Source organism: Sceloporus occidentalis, unplaced genomic scaffold (assembly GCF_023333645.1).
Source record: "Sceloporus occidentalis isolate IW3139 unplaced genomic scaffold, rSceOcc1.0.p SCAF_2, whole genome shotgun sequence".
NCBI classification, from domain to species: Eukaryota; Metazoa; Chordata; class Lepidosauria; order Squamata; family Phrynosomatidae; genus Sceloporus; species Sceloporus occidentalis.
Window position 1 is genome coordinate 264,004,690 of NW_028316982.1, and position 20,307 is coordinate 264,024,996.

At 41.5% G+C, this 20,307-nt stretch overlaps 1 protein-coding gene across 19 annotated transcripts in view; it reads left to right on the top strand.

The window, feature by feature from the left end:
* The window catches only part of DLG2 (discs large MAGUK scaffold protein 2), a 1,248,672-nt gene that overhangs the window by 938,571 nt on the left and 289,794 nt on the right, over nt 1-20,307 (top strand). For all 19 annotated transcript variants that reach the window (XM_089512900.1, XM_089512903.1, XM_089512905.1 and 16 more), the window contains one exon: nt 2,147-2,316. In XM_089512900.1, the coding sequence (XP_089369026.1) occupies nt 2,147-2,316 (170 nt within the window). The remainder of the gene's footprint in view (nt 1-2,146; nt 2,317-20,307) is intronic.

Genomic DNA, 20,307 nt, shown 5'->3' on the forward strand with positions numbered 1-20,307 from the left:
TGATATTTCACTCTGGTCTGTGTCTGAGACATGTGTTTCTAGGTCCTGCTTCTGCTCTAGTTCAGCAACAGGTCCTAGCAGATCCACTGCTTCAGTCTCTGAATCAGTGTCCATGTGCTTGTTCTGGCAGCTGGGCGCACCTGTTGTCACCCTACGTTGGATGATACCACTGTTCTCCAAATTTTCTCAGTAGGCATAGAGATGCCATCATGATCACTAAGGGGGAATACAGACCAGCAGTTTCTGCCAGCCTCCATGCGTGGTAGGGCTGAGGGAGGGCAGATTGTTTACATGCTCCTAGCCCTTCCTCCTCTTCCGGGGTGCCATCTTGGCATGCACCTATTTACACGAGGTGCACCCATGATGACATCCCTCATGCACAGCACTCAAATGGTGCTGCACATGCAGGGCGTCATAACATGGATGGTTGAATCTGTGCATAAAGAATTCATGGATACAGAGGGCTGACTGTATATGGACTTCTCATTAAGAGAGAGTGGGCCCCCCAAGACTATTTCTGTACCTTCATAAATTCCTCCAAACTCCTCAGATCAGGCTTTTCCTGTCTTTAAAGGAAAGATCCAAGAGAAGCAGCTAACCTTTTTATTAAGTTGAAGCTCCTCCCTGCAGTGTATGTACGTGCGTGTAGACATATATATGAGCTCAATAATAATACATACATTAAAAAAAAAAACATTTCAGCTTTTTCCTTCTTCATTTTCTGAAAACAAAATGACCTGCATTTAAGGTGGCAGTTAAGAACACTGCATTGTCAACACCCTCAAATGGATGATGGTGTTAAGTATTATCCTCTAGGCTGAGATTATGAAGACTGGGAGATGATTCATCTAGAAGCAATTAACAGACAGAACTTTTTAAAAACTATAAAATGAACAAAACGTTTTGTCTTCCACCTTCTTCAGTTGCAAAAGATGAAATTGAGCTGCATCCAAGGTGGCAGTTTAGAGCACTCTGTTTTCAGCAGATGATATGTCAGCAGATGGTGTTTCAGCAGATGAGGCTACGTGATATTACAGTCTTATGTCTATAAATCCTGAAATTTTCCCTTTTGTCCAAAATGCCTGAAGGAGATAGCACTTCAGTGTCAAACAGACAAACCAGAAAGTCTGTGATGTTCCAGGTTGAAATGACTGGCCACTGGTTTACTGGATTCCTGGTCAAGACTGCAGACTTGTACTTCCTGCAGTGTGTTGTTTTGCCCATGTCCTGCAAATGCCATCTTGTATGTGTGCATTCAGTCGCACAAATAAACTTGATATTTGTGTGATATAGTAGGATCTGCCATTCACTATGCTACTAAAAGTGACAGTCTGTTTAAAATATATATACTCAAAACTGGAACTGAATTTCCAGCTACTTCTTGGGATTCTGTTCATGCACCTCCCCTCCAAAGACAGAAAAGTTTCCATGGACCTGTCATAGTTGCTGGAACCCTCCAGAAATTTTGACCCACAGCTCTCAGTTGGAAGTATAACCCTCTCAGCAACATTAAGAAGCATAACCAACAGTGATAGAGGATGGGAGTTGTACTCCAGAAACATTTGGGAGGGCCCCACATCTACTCACATCTGATGTAGGGAAAAGCAAATCCAGGGTTAACAATCCAGTGTTATTTTGGGGAGAAATACTATCCTAAATAGAAATGTACTATATTGTATTGTATTGCATTGTATTAATTAAACTATATTATACAGAACTAAAATGAACAAAGAGTCCATTGCTTAGTACCAAGGTGAATGGAGGACTGATGCTTGCCGTAGGTGTATTAATTTCAATAACTAATTTCCTTATGGAATAAAATTCCAGGAGGCAACAGAATGACTTTCAACGCAATTTCATTACAGGAAGGTCTGCCTCTTAATAGAGTTAGAAGAAAGCATGCTGAGTATACAGGAAAGTTTTTCCTCCTCCCCGCCAGGAACCGCCTCTACAAATGACTGCCAAGGAGGCTTCAGAAATACCTGGCTTCTTCCAATGAGACAAAGGCTTTCCACTGTTGCATGCCTGTGCCAGTCCCTTGAAAACTTTCCAATTAAGAATGTGTTTTGCGCTGCTGACGGACCGCTTTCTCCTTTTGCAGCTAGGTTCTTCAACTTCTGTTCTTGTTATTTTCCTTTCTCTCCAGAGTCAATGACTGCATCTTGCGGGTGAATGAGGTTGATGTATCAGAGGTGTCACACAGCAAAGCTGTTGAGGCACTTAAGGAAGCTGGCTCCATAGTGCGACTGTATGTCCGTCGAAGGAGACCTATTCTGGAGACTGTTGTCGAAATCAAATTGTTCAAGGGACCAAAAGGTAATCATAACATGAAACATATATCATTCTTTGAGGAAAGTAGCCTCTCTTTCTCTGCCTTTCCCATCTCTCTCTGGACTGCAAATCCCATAATCCTCTAGCCACCATGGACACTGAAGGGAACACTATAGACTGAGGCTGGGGCTATATCACTTGAACAATCCAATACCTGATTCTGGCTTAATAGTGCAAAAAAAAAAAAATTATCCAAATTATACAACAATACCTATGAGAATTTAAGTGTAAAGTTATGTAGGAGAACAAGGAACTTCTCATGCTAGGTTGAATGGCTACATTTGTACCGTCATCTCATTCCCAGTTTCATATTTGTTTGCTGTAGCTGTATATGTTCAAGTTGTTTCTGACTTATGGTGACCCTAGTGCGAACCTATCAAGAGTTTTTCATGGCAAGATTTGTTCAGAGGAGGTTTGCCATTGCCTTAGGCTGAGACTGAGAGCATTTGACTTGCGGTCACCCAGCTTCATAACCCATGGTTCATTTAGCCATGGTTTATAGTTTCATAGATCATGGTTTAATCATGGTTCCTGTGATTGGGTCACCATAAGTTAGAAATAATTTGAAGGCACACAACAACAATAACAACAACAACAAGGGATGGGAACCAGACATCCAGATGCCATGTCCTTCTTTTTCTAGGAACAAGCCCATGTCAAATATGACATGGAATAGTGTGTCCAGTTCTGGGCACCACAGATAAAGAAGGATATTGACAAGCTGGAACATGTTCAGAGAAGGGTGGGTAAGGTAGTAAAAAGTCTGGAAGCCAAGCCCTTTGCGAAATGACTTGGGGAGCTGGGTTTGTTTAGCTGGGAGAAGAAAAAACTGAGAGGTAACATGATTCCCATCTTTAAATATCTGAATGAATGTTGTATGGAAAAACTAGGACCCAAACCAATGGATTCTAAGTACAATGGATCGAATTACAAGAAAAGAGATTCCACCTAAACATTAGGAGGAACATTAGGAGGAATAGGGGATGCTCAGGAAGGCAGAAGATGGCCTCAGAAAGTGGTTGTTCTCTCCTTTGAAGGTCGTTAAACACGTGATTGAATGGCCCTCTTTCAGGAATGCTGTAGTTTTATATTCCTTCAGGAGGTTGGATTAGATAGCCCTTGTGGATTAGATAGCCCACACCGTGATTCTGCATAGTTCTGCTCTGTGTTTTCAGCAGCCCAAGTGGTCAGTTTCTTGAGCTGAAGCAAGGTAGCCTTTACTGGAGCAAAATGGTTTTTTTCTGGAAGCCTATTGATGTACTAATGCAGGAAAAATGCACCATCATAAATAGTGAAAGTAGCTATGAAAGAAGTAAAACACTGGAGGATTAAGGCAATCAGAGTGGACAAATTTCTTTTTCCTGCCTTCTCTCACAGCTTCTGTGTTACCCTCAAAAAAGTATCACTCCTCACATAGGGCACAGGCAGGATTTTGCTCTTTCTCAGTCTCCTCCCAAATCAAGATTCTTTTAGCTGCAATTGGTTTTAAAAAGGTGGCACAAGGCTTAATTCTTAAAAACTCTGTGTTAAAAAAAAAAGCCCTAAATTTAGCATATCCCTTAAGCTTTTTGATACTGATAAAGCAGAAAGAAATAATTAGGCTTGACTTTACAAGTAGATATGCTGGAGAAAAGGGAAATAAATGCTTTAGTTTGACGTAGCAGTCCTTGTGAGGTTCTCATTTTCAGTTTTGCTGCCTGGAACAACGTTGCTTTATTCATTGTGTGTGAGAAAGATTTTTTTCAATTCTTTTATAACAAGCTGGAGTTCTTACCCCCTGGCATTTCAAATATTGATTTTATCATCCAAGCATTCTGGGTATGAGGTTTACTTGGAAACAGACACATTACTACTTCAGCACTGCTGTTAACCTAGATGCCAATTAGATTCCTGTTTCATTGTTACGGAGAAGAGCTGGATTGAAAAGCAGTCTGGAAATAGGAAAACCTTGTCGGTTGGACTGCATTCTCCAGGCAGAGATTTTCCATGGCTGCATCTTTCTCCAAAGAAAAAGATTTCTTGGATGTAGAAAACTAGCACTTTGGAATGGATCGTAGATTAGAACCATGATGATGATGATGATGATGATGATGATGATGATGATGATTTGGAGAAATATTCCATCATGCAAGTTCATATCTACAGTCTGTGGTAGTAAAGCCCAAATCAAAGTCATCCCATGTATTAGGAGGAAAAGAAGTGTTCCCAGTATAGAGCAGATGTGGAAAGTGCTCAGCCTAAAATTGTGGCAGGCCATTACATCATGGTATATAATCTGTGACAGGACTTTATCACAAGAGGCTAGCATACAGGAATTACAACAAGATAATAGCATGCTTGGCAGATACTCATTTATTTGTTCATTTGATTTCATTTGATTTCTGGGATGCCTTTCTCCCAGAAAGGGACCCAAGGCAACTGAGAAATAAAAACACTTTAAAAGTGTACAATAAATGCTTTTAAAAACCAACAGTTAAAATCAACTAACTAAAAACGGCATGAAAGTTATAGTTTTTTGTGGGTTTTTCAGGCTATGTGACCATGTTCTAGAAGAGTTTATTCCTGATGTTTCACCAGCATCTGTGGCTGGCACCTACAGAGAATGCTGGCATGGAAGAGAGTTGGGTACACACACACACACACACACACACACACACACACACACACACACTGTGTGACCCTGGGTAGGGAGAAGTGATTATTCCTGATGTTTCGCCAGCATCTGTAGCTGGTATCTTCAGAGATGCCAGCCACAGATATTTGTGAAACATTAGGAATAAACTTTTCTAGAACATGGCCACATAGCCTGAAAAACCCACAAAAAACTACAATCAATTCTTTTTGTTTATATTAAGACTGACAACCCTACCTCTGATGGAACCCCTCTCCAGTCTGATCCTGCAGTTCCATCTCTTGCCTTCGATTTTACCCTCAAATCCATGCCTAGATCTGGTACTTGGGCCTCAAAGTGACTCCTATTTTGGGCTGTGTGGATCAGTGGTTTCAGTCTGGTAAAGTGCGACCAGTTGTTCTTAATAATTATTAGATTGTTGTTGCTATTGTGTACCTTCATGTCATTCCAATTTATGGCGACCCTAAGGCACCCGTATCATGTGGTTTTCTTGGCAAGAATTGTTCAGACAAGGTTTACCATTGCCTTCCTCTGAGGCTGAGACAGTATGATTTGCCCAAGATCACCCAGTGGATTCCTATGGCCGAATGGGGGATTCAGACTCTGATCTCCAGAGTTGTAGACCAGTGGTCAAACCACTACACCACACTGACTTTTACCATTATTAGATAAAACTCAAATATTCAGGCAGAGATGTAGAAAAGACAAACAGGAAAGAGTTGTTATATTAACAAAATTACACATCTAGCTTTAGGCTGGATCCACACAAAGTACACAGTAACAGTTCAGTTTCAGGCAAAGTTACACTTCATCCTGAACTCTCTCCACATCCTGAGCTCCCATTAAACCCAATTCAGATCTCCTCTGTTCCCTTCTTCCTAATGGCCATATCTCTCTTTCCTACTGGCCCTATCTCTATCTCTGACTGGACCTATCTAACTCTTTATCATACAAGCCTTTGGTTTTTATTTTTGTGCCCTCAGAGACCTCCCCATAGCATTCTGAAAGCTGTGACTAGCAGCCAGTACTCAGGCTTTCCCAGCATCTAACTTCATATGGGATAATTATCCCATTATTGGTTTCTTTCCCAGGGCATTCATCTGATTTATATGTACTCAGGTTGCAATATACAGGTAGCAGCAAACACACACACACAAAAAAATGTGGTGGCTGTTGTCAAAGTAAGGTTAATATGGTATCACAAATCTTAGGGTGCTTCTACAATGTAGAAATAATGCAGTTTTACACCACTTTCAATGCTGCAACTCCATATGGAATCCTGGGATTTGTAGTTTTACAAGGTCTTTAGCCTTCTCTGCCAAAGAATGTTGGTGTCTCCCAAAACTATAAATCCCAGGATTCTTTAGGATGGAGCCATGACAGTGAGAAAGTGGTGTTAACTTCTTTATTTCTACAATGCAGATGTACATTTAGTGCGGGTTTTCCCTCCAGTGTTTCCATATTAATTTTAGTTGTGCTGTAGGGTATAGTTCCAGGGACAGGGATAAGTCATTGCCTTTCCAAGCATGAATTTGTACTCTGTCCTTAAATTTCTAGCATTCTGGTATGTCAGACATTGAAAATCATTCACACCTATATTTGCTGTGCTTACATTCCTTTGGTAATGTTCCCTGACCCTTTTCTATGGATGCCTAAACTATATTTCTAAATGCTTTGCAGACAGAAAATTTCATTATGGGGGCTGTATTCTTATTTGGCAGGCAAGGCTCTCATTTTGCCTTCGTCTGTAGCTATACCTCTTTCTTTATATTTGATATAAGTTGCAGCCGATGTATTTTTTTCCCTTGATTTTGTTTTAGTGTGACAATTTTATTTCTTGAGAGTTTGCATGATAGATTACTTGCAAAGGCATATGACTGATGCGAGGAAAGAGGCTTTACTCAAAACCTCTTCATCCTAATAGGTCAAGTTATTGCCAGGGGAAATGTCTTCACTTTGTGACAGAGTTCCATCAACTGATGGGATTGTTTCAGAAGTTTTCTCCCCACTGCATTTGATTATTAGAGATTTTGCACAATACTGTGTGACTTTTCACATTTTGGGACCTTTTTTGAAAAAGAAATTCAATTGCACACAGGAAAAAAACATGCCACATAGATTAGAATCCTTTATCATGTTGTACATTATGTAACTTTACATACATTTAGTTTCATAGCAGAGATTCTAAGGAACACTAGTATGCAAAGGGATCTTGGAGCACCTTTGAGACTGAGCAAAAGAAGCTGTGGCATAAGTTTTCCTAGACTTGGGTGGTGTACAGACCGCCCCTTTGGGGCGGCCTATACCCGCCCCTTTCCCCAACGGATCGGGGCCTCAGCTGCCACAGTGGCAGCCCCGAGGCCCTGATCCGCCGCTCTCCAGGCCGCTTCCCCACGGTCTGGAAAGGGGTGTCCTTGGGGCTTCATGCCCCAAGGACACCCCAACAGCAGTGGAGAAAGGGAGAAAGGGGCCACTTGGTCCCTTTCTCCTTTGTGTAAAGGCTGTGCCAGCGACACAAACAAAGGAAGGAGCTCCCTTTCACCACAGGCACCCTTCAGCGGCACCAAGACATCACATCCGCGTGTCCCATTTGGAGGTGACGCGGCCATGACATCGTAATGGCGGTGCCCATTCTACATGGGCGCCGCCATTACAACGTACTAGGGCTTCTGGAAAGGCAACCCTAGTACACGTGCAGGCCAGCGCAAAGCGCCGGTCTGTATAGCGCCTTGGTTTACTTCTTCAGATGCATGTACTGCATGTAGTGCAGTGCATGTAGATGCACCTGAGGAAGTAAACCAAGTCTACAAAACACATGCTACAACCTCTTTCAATCAGTTAGTCCCAAAGGTTCTACAAGATCCTTTCTCATACTGATAATGCAGACAAGCACTGCTATGTCTCTGAATTTTAAGGGCTTGTCTACGCTTGCCAGAATACTCTGAGCTGCCCCTGGAGTATTCTGGCTCGCACATCCCCCTCAAATTCACCCCCTTACCTGTAGAAATGATGGACTGCTCTGGTCCCTGTGAGCTGGCCAGTGTCACTGCTATGGATACTAGTTGCTCTGAGATCAGAACATCGTGTCCAGCCACAGGGGGACCAGCAGCTGCCTGTTGCTACCCTTCATTGCCACATCTTTCTTCATGCTTTCAGAAAACCTAGAGCAAAAAGTACATTTTTAAAATGTGGGATAAGGGGTGAAAACCCTAAATTGGGTCCAGCCCAGTACTGGTTTGAAGTTTTGGGGTTGTGTGGTCTAATCATCACACCTCCTGCCTGGGGGGAATTTGAGAATATAGAACTAATGTAGACTAATATAGACAAGACCTAAAGAACACTGCAAGGATGCATAACAGGACACTGGCAAGAGTGTCTCCCGATGTACATTGACACTCCCTAACCAATGTACTCATGCACAACAGGACTGATGGACAGTGGACTCAATGCACATTGTCCCATTGTGCATCAGTCACTTTGATGACTCCCTCACAACGTAACATAGCAGCAGCCCTTTACTGGATACAGACATTACAGAACTGTCTGATTCTAATTCCCACAGATGCAAGTTTACTTACAAACATGTAAGTCCCCAACAGAATTCTGGTCATGGTGGATTTTTATTTTTTCCCAAACATTAGCGGGAGGAAGCTTGCAGCAGTTGCCCATTTCCCCCTCCCCATTTTTATTAAGCACACGAAATATTTTGAGTATTTGTTAAAATCCCTACTCCCACTTTATGTGTCTTGGATTTGCCCATGGTACTCTGGATATATGAGGTTGCGTAGAGATTGCCACAGGTGATGGAACCCATTGGTACACAGACGCTCTCCAGTCTATAGTCAGCTTCTGGCTAGAGGGCAATAGCTCAGTCTTCCTCTTCCCTCTGCCAGTTTCTACTGTCTGAGCCTCATGTGTCAATTGTTGTCTAGCCTCAGGGCTGGACTCTTGCCTTTTGAGGCATGAAGAACAAATGAAAGGTCAAGTTTGTGCCAAAGATAGAACTGGCATGGGAGCCTTTAGGGTTTTCATCAGTTTTATCCGTGCTACTTGTGGCCTGTCATTCTCTTTAGGGCTGGTTCACATAAACACAAATGGTAAATACATTTATGGGCTGATGAAGCTGTCTTACAGTAAATCAGGCCATTGATTATCTTCTAGCAATGTTTGTCTGCTCTTTCCAGAGAGAGCTCTGTTGCCTAACATCCTTTAACTAAAGGTTGCAAGACTGAACGTAGGTTTTTCAGTTTTTAAGATGATAGGTAAGGGGGTGTGAGAAATTAGGTCCATGGCCTGTTTGTTCCACTTGGAACAAACACAGAAATGGAGTCCGCTTGCAGTCAGAATTGATGCATTTCCAGATTATAATGCATGCTGGGGGGGGGGGGGGACATATTCAGGAGCATTTGAACATTTGTATAATGTGCAAACCCTCCCACAAGGAGGAGCACGTATTTCTAAACTGTGCACCAACATACTCACTAGGGCCATATATCCATTAAGACATCTATTCTGTATTTTGAAAACATGCACATACAGATGTTTACATTTCCGCCATTCTATTGAGGTGTAGTACAGACAAAGAGGTAGGAAAGAGCATTGTACATATTTTTTCACAGAAATAGACTTCACAGATTTGTTGTTCCTCCCTAGCAACAGGCCATCTCTTTCATACAACAAAGCAGTGGAAACATACCCCTGCTACTTGTATGTTTACAATATGATACAGATGCATACTTGCATATATGGATGACAAATTGTTGTTTGTATGTATATTTGTTCCTTTATATCCCACCTTCTTCCCAACCCTGGATCTCAAGGCAGCCTAAAAAAGATAAAATCAATCAATCAGACAATCAGTTGAAAGTACACATCATGCAAATCTAAAATATAATTAAACTATCAGTAGAATGAAATGCAATTAAAATCCTTCCCATTAAAATGGGGAAAAAATCCCAAATACAAATAATATGTTGCTGCTGTTGTTGTTCTTATTGTTGTATGCCTTCAAGTTGTTTCTGACTTATGGCAACCCTAAGGTGAATATATCACAGGATTTTCATGACAAGATTTCTTCAGAGGAGGTTTGCCATTGCCTTCCCTGAGGCTGAGAGCATACGACTTGCCGAAGGTCATCTAGTGGGACTATGGCCCATGATTAAACACCCTTTTCCCATGAGCAATGTTCAAAGGCCAGCTAAAATAAAAATGTCATCACATGCCAACAAAAGAATAACAAGGAGATGCCAGTCTAACCTCTTTGGGAAGAGAGTTCTAGAGCTTGGCAGGAGCCACAGAGAAGGTCTTCCCTGTGTCCCTACCATGTTGTATGTCAGAGAGAAAGACCATCCCAGAAAGTCTCAAAACATGTTCAGGGTCATATGAAGCATATAGTCTGTCAACCTAAACCTTATAGAAATTTGTAAGTCATAACCAACCCTATGGATTGTGCCCAGAAACAGATCAGACCTGCTGTTGCAACAAGGCAGATGCATCACAGGGTCATTTAGATGCCCTTTTTTTTTTTAGTGTGACGATGTGAATCATCTCGCTTATGCATTCTGGATTTGTTATTCACACTATGGAACCACATTGATGGGCATCTCTGCAAGTACGGTTGCTCACATGTGCAAGCATTCAAATAAAAATGGAATCAATTATGTGAATGCATTCAGAACACATTCAAGGCATGCAGAGTATTATCCCGGGTCTATTTGCGTCTATTCGCATTGGTTATTCACACTTCCAACAATGCAGATCTTTTTTACAAAAAAAAAAAACTCAGGGAAAACCCCAATATTGATTATCCTAGTTTAAGTGAGTTTTTTGGCTGCCCCCCCCCCCCCAAACTTAATTGGGTGCATTCAGGATGCATGTGAATAATGGTAATTCAACCTGGATTCAGTCTGGATTATTTTCACAATGTGAATAGCCCCACAGACATCCATTCAACTACAGTACTTGTTCAGTGCGGATGCAAGTGTTCATTAAAGAAGTGAGAAGCCAAAAAACTAATGTGTATTTGTGAACTTATCAGGAATATGCAGTGAAGGAGCTTATCACATGCACTTTTGTCTCCGTTCTGGACATAGGTAGGGAACGCACATGGCTGGGTGAAAATGGAGTTTATAGCATGCTAAACTGTCAGCAAGGTGTCCCCATGCCATCGCTGACACTAACCTGTCCCTGAGCCGAGCTGAGGCATGTGGATTTTGCTGAGCCAGAAAGCTTTCTTGCTGAGCCAGAAGCTTTCCGGCTAAGCAAAGTTCATGCACATCAGCCTGGCTCGGGGATGGGTTAGGGTCAGCGATGGCATGGGGGGCACCTTGTGCAATCAGGATGTTCATTTCTCTGGTATTTCCCCAATTGTTGTTGTTGTTATTGTTGCTGTTGTGTGCCTTCAAGTCATTTCTGACTTATAGTGACATTAAGGGGACCTTTCATGAGGTTCTCTTGGCAAGATTTGTTCAAAGGGGGTTTGGAATTCCCCTCCTCTGAGGCTGAGAACATGTGCCTTGCCCAAGGTCACCCAGTGGGTTTTCTTGACTGAGTTGGGAATCGAGCCCTGGCCTCAGAGTCATAATCCAGCATGCAATTTGCTATGCCACACTGTCCCCAGACAGTGTTTTTTCTGAAGGACAGTCCTCTCATTTGTTTGGATGCTTCTCATCTAGTAGAGGCAAAATGAGCCTGAGAGAAGTGTGTGTGTTTGTAAGAGAAGCGTCTTTGAAGTCCACCTTCTCTCTGGTAGTTCCTCAACCCAACCCAGCCCATGAATTCCCTTAGAAAGACAATGTCTGGCATCCTGTTAGTGACTTCAATGTGTGCAAATTCCACTACAAAAGTGGCGACACATTTTTGTCTGCTGCAGAAGTCAATATTCAGTTTATGATTGTTGTGCTGCCAAGTTTGAAAATGATGACTGAACCTCTGGTTTAAAATGCTTTTATTCCAAAGTGGGAATCATGAAGCCCTGCAAATCCCAGCAGCCCCAGCTATCATAGCCAGTGGTGAGAAATAACAGTGACAACAACAAGAGACAATGATAATTTAGATTGAGTCTCCTTTATCCAAAAAGCTTGTAACCAGATTTTTTTTTATTGTGGAATATTTGCATACACAGAATTAAGTATCTTGGAGATAGGACCCAAGTCTAAACATGAAATTTATTTATGTTTCATATGCACCTTATAAACTTAGCCTGGAGGAAATTCTGTAAACAATATTTTAAATAATGTTGTGCATGAAACAAAATTTGTGTACACTGAACCATCAGAAGCAAAGGTGTCACTATCTCAGCCGACAATTTTGAATTTTGGATTATTTCAAATTCCAGATAAGGGAGACAGAACCGACACCACAAGGGACATCCAGTCCATCCCCTGACTATGCAGGAAAACATAATAAAAGCACTCCCAACAACAACAACCGATGATGATGATGATTGATGATGATGATGATGATGCAATGCAGCTTACCATTAAAATACAATACATACAAATACATATAAAAAGATGTACATTAAAATAGGATTAAACTTTTGACAAAATTAAAATAATTTAAAACTACAATTAAAAGGATAAAATACCATGAAGATAAAAAATTATAAAACAGTTCAGTCAAACTCATACTGCATCCTCAGCCCCTTCTAGAAAAGCTTTCCATTTTGAATGCTTGCCAGATCAAAAAAGTCTTTGCCTGGCAATGAAAGGACAGCAGGGAGGGGGCCAGTCTGGCCTTCTTAGGAATGGGGTTCCAGATTCTGGGGGAAACCACTGAGAAGGCCCTTTTTCGCATCCCAGTCTGCCATGGTTGTGATGGTGGAGAGAAGTTCACTAGAACTTTGAATTGTACAGTCGGCCCTTCTTATACACAGATTTTTTATACACGGATTCAAGCATACACGGTTTGAAAATGTTCCAAAAAAGTATAAATTTACCTTGATGTTCCATTTTTTATTAGGGACACCATTTTGCTATGTCATTATATTTAATGGGACTTGAGCATACACGGATTTTGTTATACACGGGGGATCTTGGAACAAACCCCAGCGTATAACAAGGGTCCACTGTACTTGGAAATAAACTGGTAAACAGTGGAGAAAGGCTGGAAGTTGCAGTCCAAAAATATCTGGAAGGCTGATTTGTTCCAACTCCTATTCAGTTAGGATTATTTTAATCAAGTATTCAGTGTTTCCCATTTCAACATGTTCTTATAGTTTTTATTTTTGTGGTGATACAGTGTTCCTACATATTGTGAGAATGCAAAGATAGTTTAGAAATAGTAGCAGTATCTGAAGACCACGTTTGGGGGGGGGGGCTCTTAAACCTCTCCTCAGCCACCATGTTCACACTCTGAATCACCTCCTCCCCTTTTTACAATTTTACAAATTGTAGGATGGCTGTTCTTTTTCTTTTGGAGGTTAATGACATCTTTTTCTAGGGAGGCAAATGTCACATTCCGATATGCCTCACTGTGAAAAAGATACAGCGACTAAACTTGAAAATGCCATGGCAGGAACGTACGCCCAACATCTTCTAGCGGCATTTCATGGCTTTGGAGGTTTCCAATTTAGTACAAGCAAGTGAACAAATGTTTTCATTATGTCACTTCATGGTTTCTCCCGGCTCCATTGCATCCATTTGACACCATTGCCTAAAATGCCACATTTCTGTAATGAGCATGGGTTGAGAAGGGACAGGCACAGCAGGATAAGTGACGCCCTTCAGGGGATCTTTACCACACCAAAATTATATCAGTGAATTGAGAATCATGGTAAAAGGAATACCCTGTGGTCGTTTCTGATCATTTTTATATGTTTGTAGTTTTCAGCACATAATGTGTTAAGTTATATATTGTATTTTACTCTATGTTGTACCCCCTTTCAGTTGGGTGAGAAATAATAATAATAATGATGATAATATAATCAAAAGAAGAAGAATCAGAATAAGAAAATAAAGATAATGAACTGAGAGCCAGCATGGTTCAGCAGTTACAGACTTGGACTTGGCCTCAGACGTTCCACATTCAAATCCCATCTGAATCATAAAATTCATTTGCGGCATATCTACATGGGCCAATTAAACTGGTTTCCCCTTGCATTCTCCATGATCTGTCTACACAACATAGGGTCAAATCTCCCATACCAGTGTGAAAAACTCACCATTTGCTCTGGATTTTCACAGAAAATCTGGAGCACTCCATAGTGACACTGGATGGCTGTTTATACATGTGTCCCACTGTGCTGCCCAGCGCCACCACCACTGGTGCAAGTCCCTCCCTCTGAGGTCACAGTAAGGTGCCCAGCCATGCAGTTGGTGCTGAACGCCTGTTTTTGACCTCAGAGGGGCTGACTCATGCCAGCAGCGCTGGCACTGGGAGCCATAGTGGGACACATCTGTAGACAACCACTGCATCACTGCAGGTAATGGGAGAAATCTGAATCAGCATGGTGCCAGAGCCAGCATACTCCAGGAACAGCCCAGAGTATTTTGACCAGTGTAGAGGAGCCCTTGGTGACCTTGGGTCAGTTTCTTTCCTTTCAGAGGGAGACTGGCCTAATGCAGTTAAAGACAGGACATACGCATCATAGATAATAAGATAGATACTAAGGGTGAATAACCTGTAACCTGTACCAAGGACAATGGAGCACTGCAAACCAGCCAGAAGCTCTGGCCGTGTTCTCATAGTGACAAGGGATGTGGCCACAAAGAAAGACCTAAATATCACCTGAGATATCTGGAGACCTATTGCATGGCCCTATAGACTGAAGAAGTGGAGAGAATGCCAAAGACGTGGCAGTTCTAGTTGTGAGAGCCAAGGTTGAGCAAGAGGAGACAGATGAGTTTTTGCTAGGGGAGTAATTCTATGCTAATTTCATGTGCAAAGAAAATAATATGTAATTTTGGTAATTTTTTTTCCTGCTCTGAGAAAGAATTTGAAAACAGCACAGATCTGAAGATATATTGGGATACATTTGGGATATGCTCTGTGCAAAAAGTGCATGTGTGGTTTTGGTTTTGTGCAGAAAATTCTACATTTGGAGACATATTTTTGGTGCAAAATTCAAAGAGGTTTTTTTGTGTGTAGATAATATTTTCTGCACAGGAAACAGCAGTTTTTGTGCAAGGAAGGCCCGTTAAAGACGGGCCTAAAAGTGCGCGCTCTGTGCGTGCTAGGGTTAGAAAGGGGCGTCCTTTCCAGACGCCCCCAATCCTAGGACGCATGGAGCGCACACAAAATGGCGGCAGCCGTTCCACACGGCCGCCACCATTATGACGTCACGACTGTGCCACCTCTAAATGGGGCAGTGCGGTTGTGACGTAGTGGGGCCGTGCGAGGGCGCATAGAGCACCATTTCTGCGGCCCCGGAAGGAGCTCTGTTTCGGAGCTCCTTCCAGGTTTGCTTTGCTGGGCGCAGCCTTTACATGGCTGCGCCCAGCGACGCAGAGGAGAAAGGGGCCAAGCGGCCCCTTTCTACTCCTCCCCGCCGCCACCGGGTGTCCTTGGGGCTTGAAGCCCCAAGGACACCCCTTTCCAGGCCGTGGGGAAGCAGCCTTTTGCCGCTTCCTCGCGGCCTGGAAAGCGGTGGATTGGGGCCTCGGAGGCTGCCTTTGTGGCAGCTGAGGCCCCGATACACCGGGAAAGGAGCGCCTACAGGCTGCCCCAAAGGGGCGGTCTGTAACGTGCCGGAGAATATCTTCAAAATATTATTTTCAGTGCAGAAAATGCTGCAATCTATAAAAAAGAAATCATGCAAATATTATTCCAGAATACAATGGGCGCTTGGTATACACTGGGGTTTGGTTACTAGATCTTCCGTCGATACCAAAATATGTGGATTTTCAAGTCCCATTGTGTACAGTGGCACAATAAAATGTGATTCTTTATATAAAATAGCAAAATAAAGGTATGCTTTTGGGAATTTTGGGGTGTGTGTGGAATATTTTCAAGCTATAGATGGTGGAATCTGTGTATGCAAAACATGGATACAGAAGGTGGACTGTAATTCTTCAACTGTGAAGTTTATAATTAGTCCAGGGTTCTCCTTGCCAAGATTTCCTAATACTAATGTTTGCTTTTCTAATACTCAATAAATGCATTTGGCAATCTTTTTTTTTCCAAATATTTCTGAATATGCTCATGGATTTCTTCCTTTTTTTTCATGCTAAAACAGACTAGCACAGCAACTTCTTTTAATACTACAGTAAGGCAAGGAGGTTAGGTTGAATGAGGATTGGGCAAGAGAAGCAAGTGGAGAGATAAAGCAGTAGGTTCTTTGAATTTTCTGATAAGAGATAAGAATCTTCAAAAGGCTCAAGCAGAGAAGAAAAGATGGAAGGAGAACACAAAAACACTTTTCAAGAATTTGAAGAGGAGTGATATGGAAGGGACCATAGACCTATTCTTTGTTACTCTAGAATAGTGGTCCTTAGCTTGTGCTCCGAGGAGCCCTTAAAGCTCCACATGCACTTTCTAGGTGCTACATGGCTGCTCCAGGAAAATGGAAGAAATAAGAATTGAATAAAATTAAAGAATAAGAATATATTCTTATATATACTCCTAAACACCATTAGGGGCTCTGCCATAGAAATAAAGGCTCCTTGAGTCAAAAGAGTTGGGAACCCCTGATCTAGAGGATAAGTTGAAAACTGTACAGCTTGTGGCCCCTGCCCCCTCCCCCCCAATTTTATAAAATTTGGATGAAAGAAAATGGGAGAACCAAGTCACCAGAGACCTCCAATGGTCTTCATTCTCCATTGAAATGCAATACACCCATATCTTTTAAAGGGCTGAAACAGCATCTTTTGTCATCTTTCAGGTATTTCCAGTTTTGGAAGTATAACCCATGGGAGTATGTGTGGTGATGGAAAATGGAGCAGAAAATAAATTTCCCACCCCTGTTCAGATGGGCCACTTCCAGACCTACTGCTGTCAACCACCTGCTTAAAGGGGAGCCAGGTTTCCAGCCAAGATTGGCATAACTGGCTGAAGTTACATAGGGGAACATTTTGGCTGAACATTCAATGGCACCAGATTATGATAACAGCAGTACAACAGTGGCAGCAATGACTGTGCAAATGGGTATAATATCCACTTGTTGGAGGTCTTCAGACAGATGCTGGAGATCTCTCTATTGGAGATACTTTACCTTTTGATTTCCTACACCAAGCAGGGGAGTAGAATAGGTGACCAACTGTATGGTTGTCTTTCACCATTGCATGGCAAGATAATCACCATCATTATCAGAAGAGTGAGAACTACTACTGCTGCTACTGTAGTGTCATTACTACTGGTAGTAGTAGTAATACGACTATTCATCATGAAGTTTATTGGTGCCTTGAAAAAACATAGCCAAATCCAGAGTTGTAATGAGTGTTCCAATAATTGTTCACTTGAGAGCAATTATTGGAGTTAGAACTAGTCTTGAAGCTACAGCTAAGGAAGAGCTGAAGCCCTAAGTGCAGCAGACACCATTCTACTTAGTTCTGGTGTTTCTAGAAGGTTGGCAGACCCAATGGAAAGCCAATAGACATATTCCTATTTTCTTCAAAACAGAGTTTTCATCAGCATAAATGTCCGAGGATGCAACTTAAACTGGCACTGTTTAGCTAGACAGTAGGTCAGTGATGGAGGAGCATTATAATATGTTATGTGGTGGAGGTCCCATCTTCGACTCCTCTCCAGTTTAAAAAATCAGGTGATGGGAAAGTCCTCTGCCCAGAACTCTGGTTGTCAGACAGAATGGACAATAGTGGAGTAGACAGATGGCCAATCTGGTATGCTTCTTTTAAAAGAGGAACACATCATAAGTTCTAATGATGAAAGTAAAGAAAAGCAATGAGGGTCAGTTTGCTGGAATGAAAAGAAACACGTTTTCCACACCATTGACTGGGAGGGGATCGAAATGGTTCAGAAAACATGCATTTTCATTGTAATGAGTAAAGGCATCTTAGAAATTCTTTCTTTAACAAATAATAACAAAGCTCATTGGTTGAACAGAAGGCAAACCAGCATGCTTGAGTTACTTCCCTGAGGCTTAATGCATAGCTTGGGCTGTTCATTAAATGGTCCACATATTTGAGAAACAGATATTATTTTGCATCCATGGCTTTCTTCTTCTCCATCTCCCCAAAAGATCATCCTCATCATTTTGTAAAGTGGCCTTCTCCCACATGTGCAACTTTAAAAACAACAACAACACACCACTGTCAAAAGCAGTTAGAGATTTTGTTGTTGTTGTTTTAATGGTCACTGTAATCTTTCCACCATTTGAATAATTTCCTTCTTCTGCACATTTCCTCCTCTGTCAGGGTGCCCTTGGCTGCAAAGAGACACGATTAACTGAACACAGCAAATAGTCTGATTTTTTAAAGATAACTGTGGTCCATGATTTTGATTAGAAACATTTCATTGTATGTGGGGAAAACTGCACCTGTTTTCTACAACTGTTTCTGATATAAATCCACAGCATCTGATTGTCCTCTTGTGGAATTATATTCTTTAAGAAACTGCCAGCTCTTTGGGTGAAATAGGCATGAGCAGATGTCCTCCCCCCAATTCTATTTCATTGTTGTTCAGAGGTTTGGCTCTAGCCACCCATCTGTGCCTCCTGCCTTCTGGCTGAAGTTGGAGCCTTTCTGAAATTAATTTCAGAACTGGCACATGCATTTCAGGCTCTGTAGTTCTCTCTTAACAAATTGCACATATCCACAGATGCGCACATGGATTGAGAAGAACATGGGCTGCACACCTGTTGTTCTCAGAAGCTTTGAATTACAATTCTTATAATCCTGGATTACCACCCATTCTGACAGGGATTTACTGAAGCTTTAGTACAAAACTTTTGGAGGAAACCAGGTTGCCTACCCCCTTTAGATTAAAACAAAGTATGAAAGGGAATATACAGGCCATTGTGCTTGTTTTTAATCAGTGTGTGTATTGGCCATTTTAAGCTTAGGAGAAAGAACTTTTAGCTTTTAGATGATATAGAATTTTTTTTAATGAATGGATATGTGATAGAGAATTTATTATAACAACTTTTTTTAAATTGTTAATAAAGATTTTTAAAAAATAAGTTTAGGAGAAAGTTAAGACATGATATGATGAAAAATGCAGGGAGTGACTGAAAGTCTCTTCTGCATTACTTCTAGATGTTGACTTTTTTAAAAAGGCCTTTCCTGGGCCTAAAATGATCTGAAATGGTCATGAAAATGCCTCCAATTTTCCCTAAGGTCATTCTTGACAAAACAATTGATCTCCGGGGGCCACGGGGACCACAAAAATGGCCCTAGGGGTCTGCATGGGCCACATATTCCCTGCCCTGTGTATACAGCATTGCCATTTCTCTCCTTACTGGCTGATTTGATTTACATTTTGTCTTTCTCTCAGAGCTGAGACAGAAAGTAGCTTCCAACACAAATTAAAAGATGCCAGTAAAGTCTGACAAATTATACATTTTAAAATATGAACGATTAAATATACAACTAAAACTCCCATCAAAAACACCACCTTAATAATAGAATATGTAGAACATGTTACGTTTAGTATATTAATACAATATATGCAATAATAGTTTAATAATAGGATATGATCAAATAAAATATAGTAAAATATATTTAAAAGTCCAGCATGCCCATTTTAAAACTTCAGAGGTTCGCAAGCAGGCAGATGCTGAAGGCCTGCCTGGATATTTCCTTTTTTTTTTTTTTTTTTTAAGTCTTTGCTTCACTCAATGTCTGACAAATCTGCCTTGCACAGCTTATGTGGTGATCATAGATTTCAAATAAGTTTGTAGATCCGCTCTCCGCCCCCCCCTTCTCAGTCCAAGGCAAATGATTCCTCCACTCCCTTGACTGAGTATGCAGTGTGATCTTAATAGAAAAAGAGACAGCTGCCATCAGTCTAGTGACCTGGAATAAATTGCAGTTTCCTACAATTGCAGTTTGCTTTTGTTTCATTTCCCTTTGGAGCTACGTGCTAACACGACAGTACAGAGAGTTATAAGCACAGAGCTGGAAAAATGCAGAGGAATGAATTCTGTAGGGGGAAGAGGGAATTGGAATATAGCATTTGCCTTATTGAGTCAGACCAATGGTCCACCTAGCATCATAATTCAGTCTTTCAGTCAGATGCCACAGGCCCTTTTTGGTTTTCTTAATGTCTCAAGTTGCACCAAAAGTTGCTTTCTCACTCTATCGGAAATAGTCCTTCAATTCATCACTCAGATCGAGAGATTGGAAAAGTTACTTTTTGGATAACAACTTCCAGACTACCCTAACCACTGGGAGTTTTTTTCCTTTCCCAAAAAAGTAAACATTTCAAGTTCTACTCAAATCACTTTC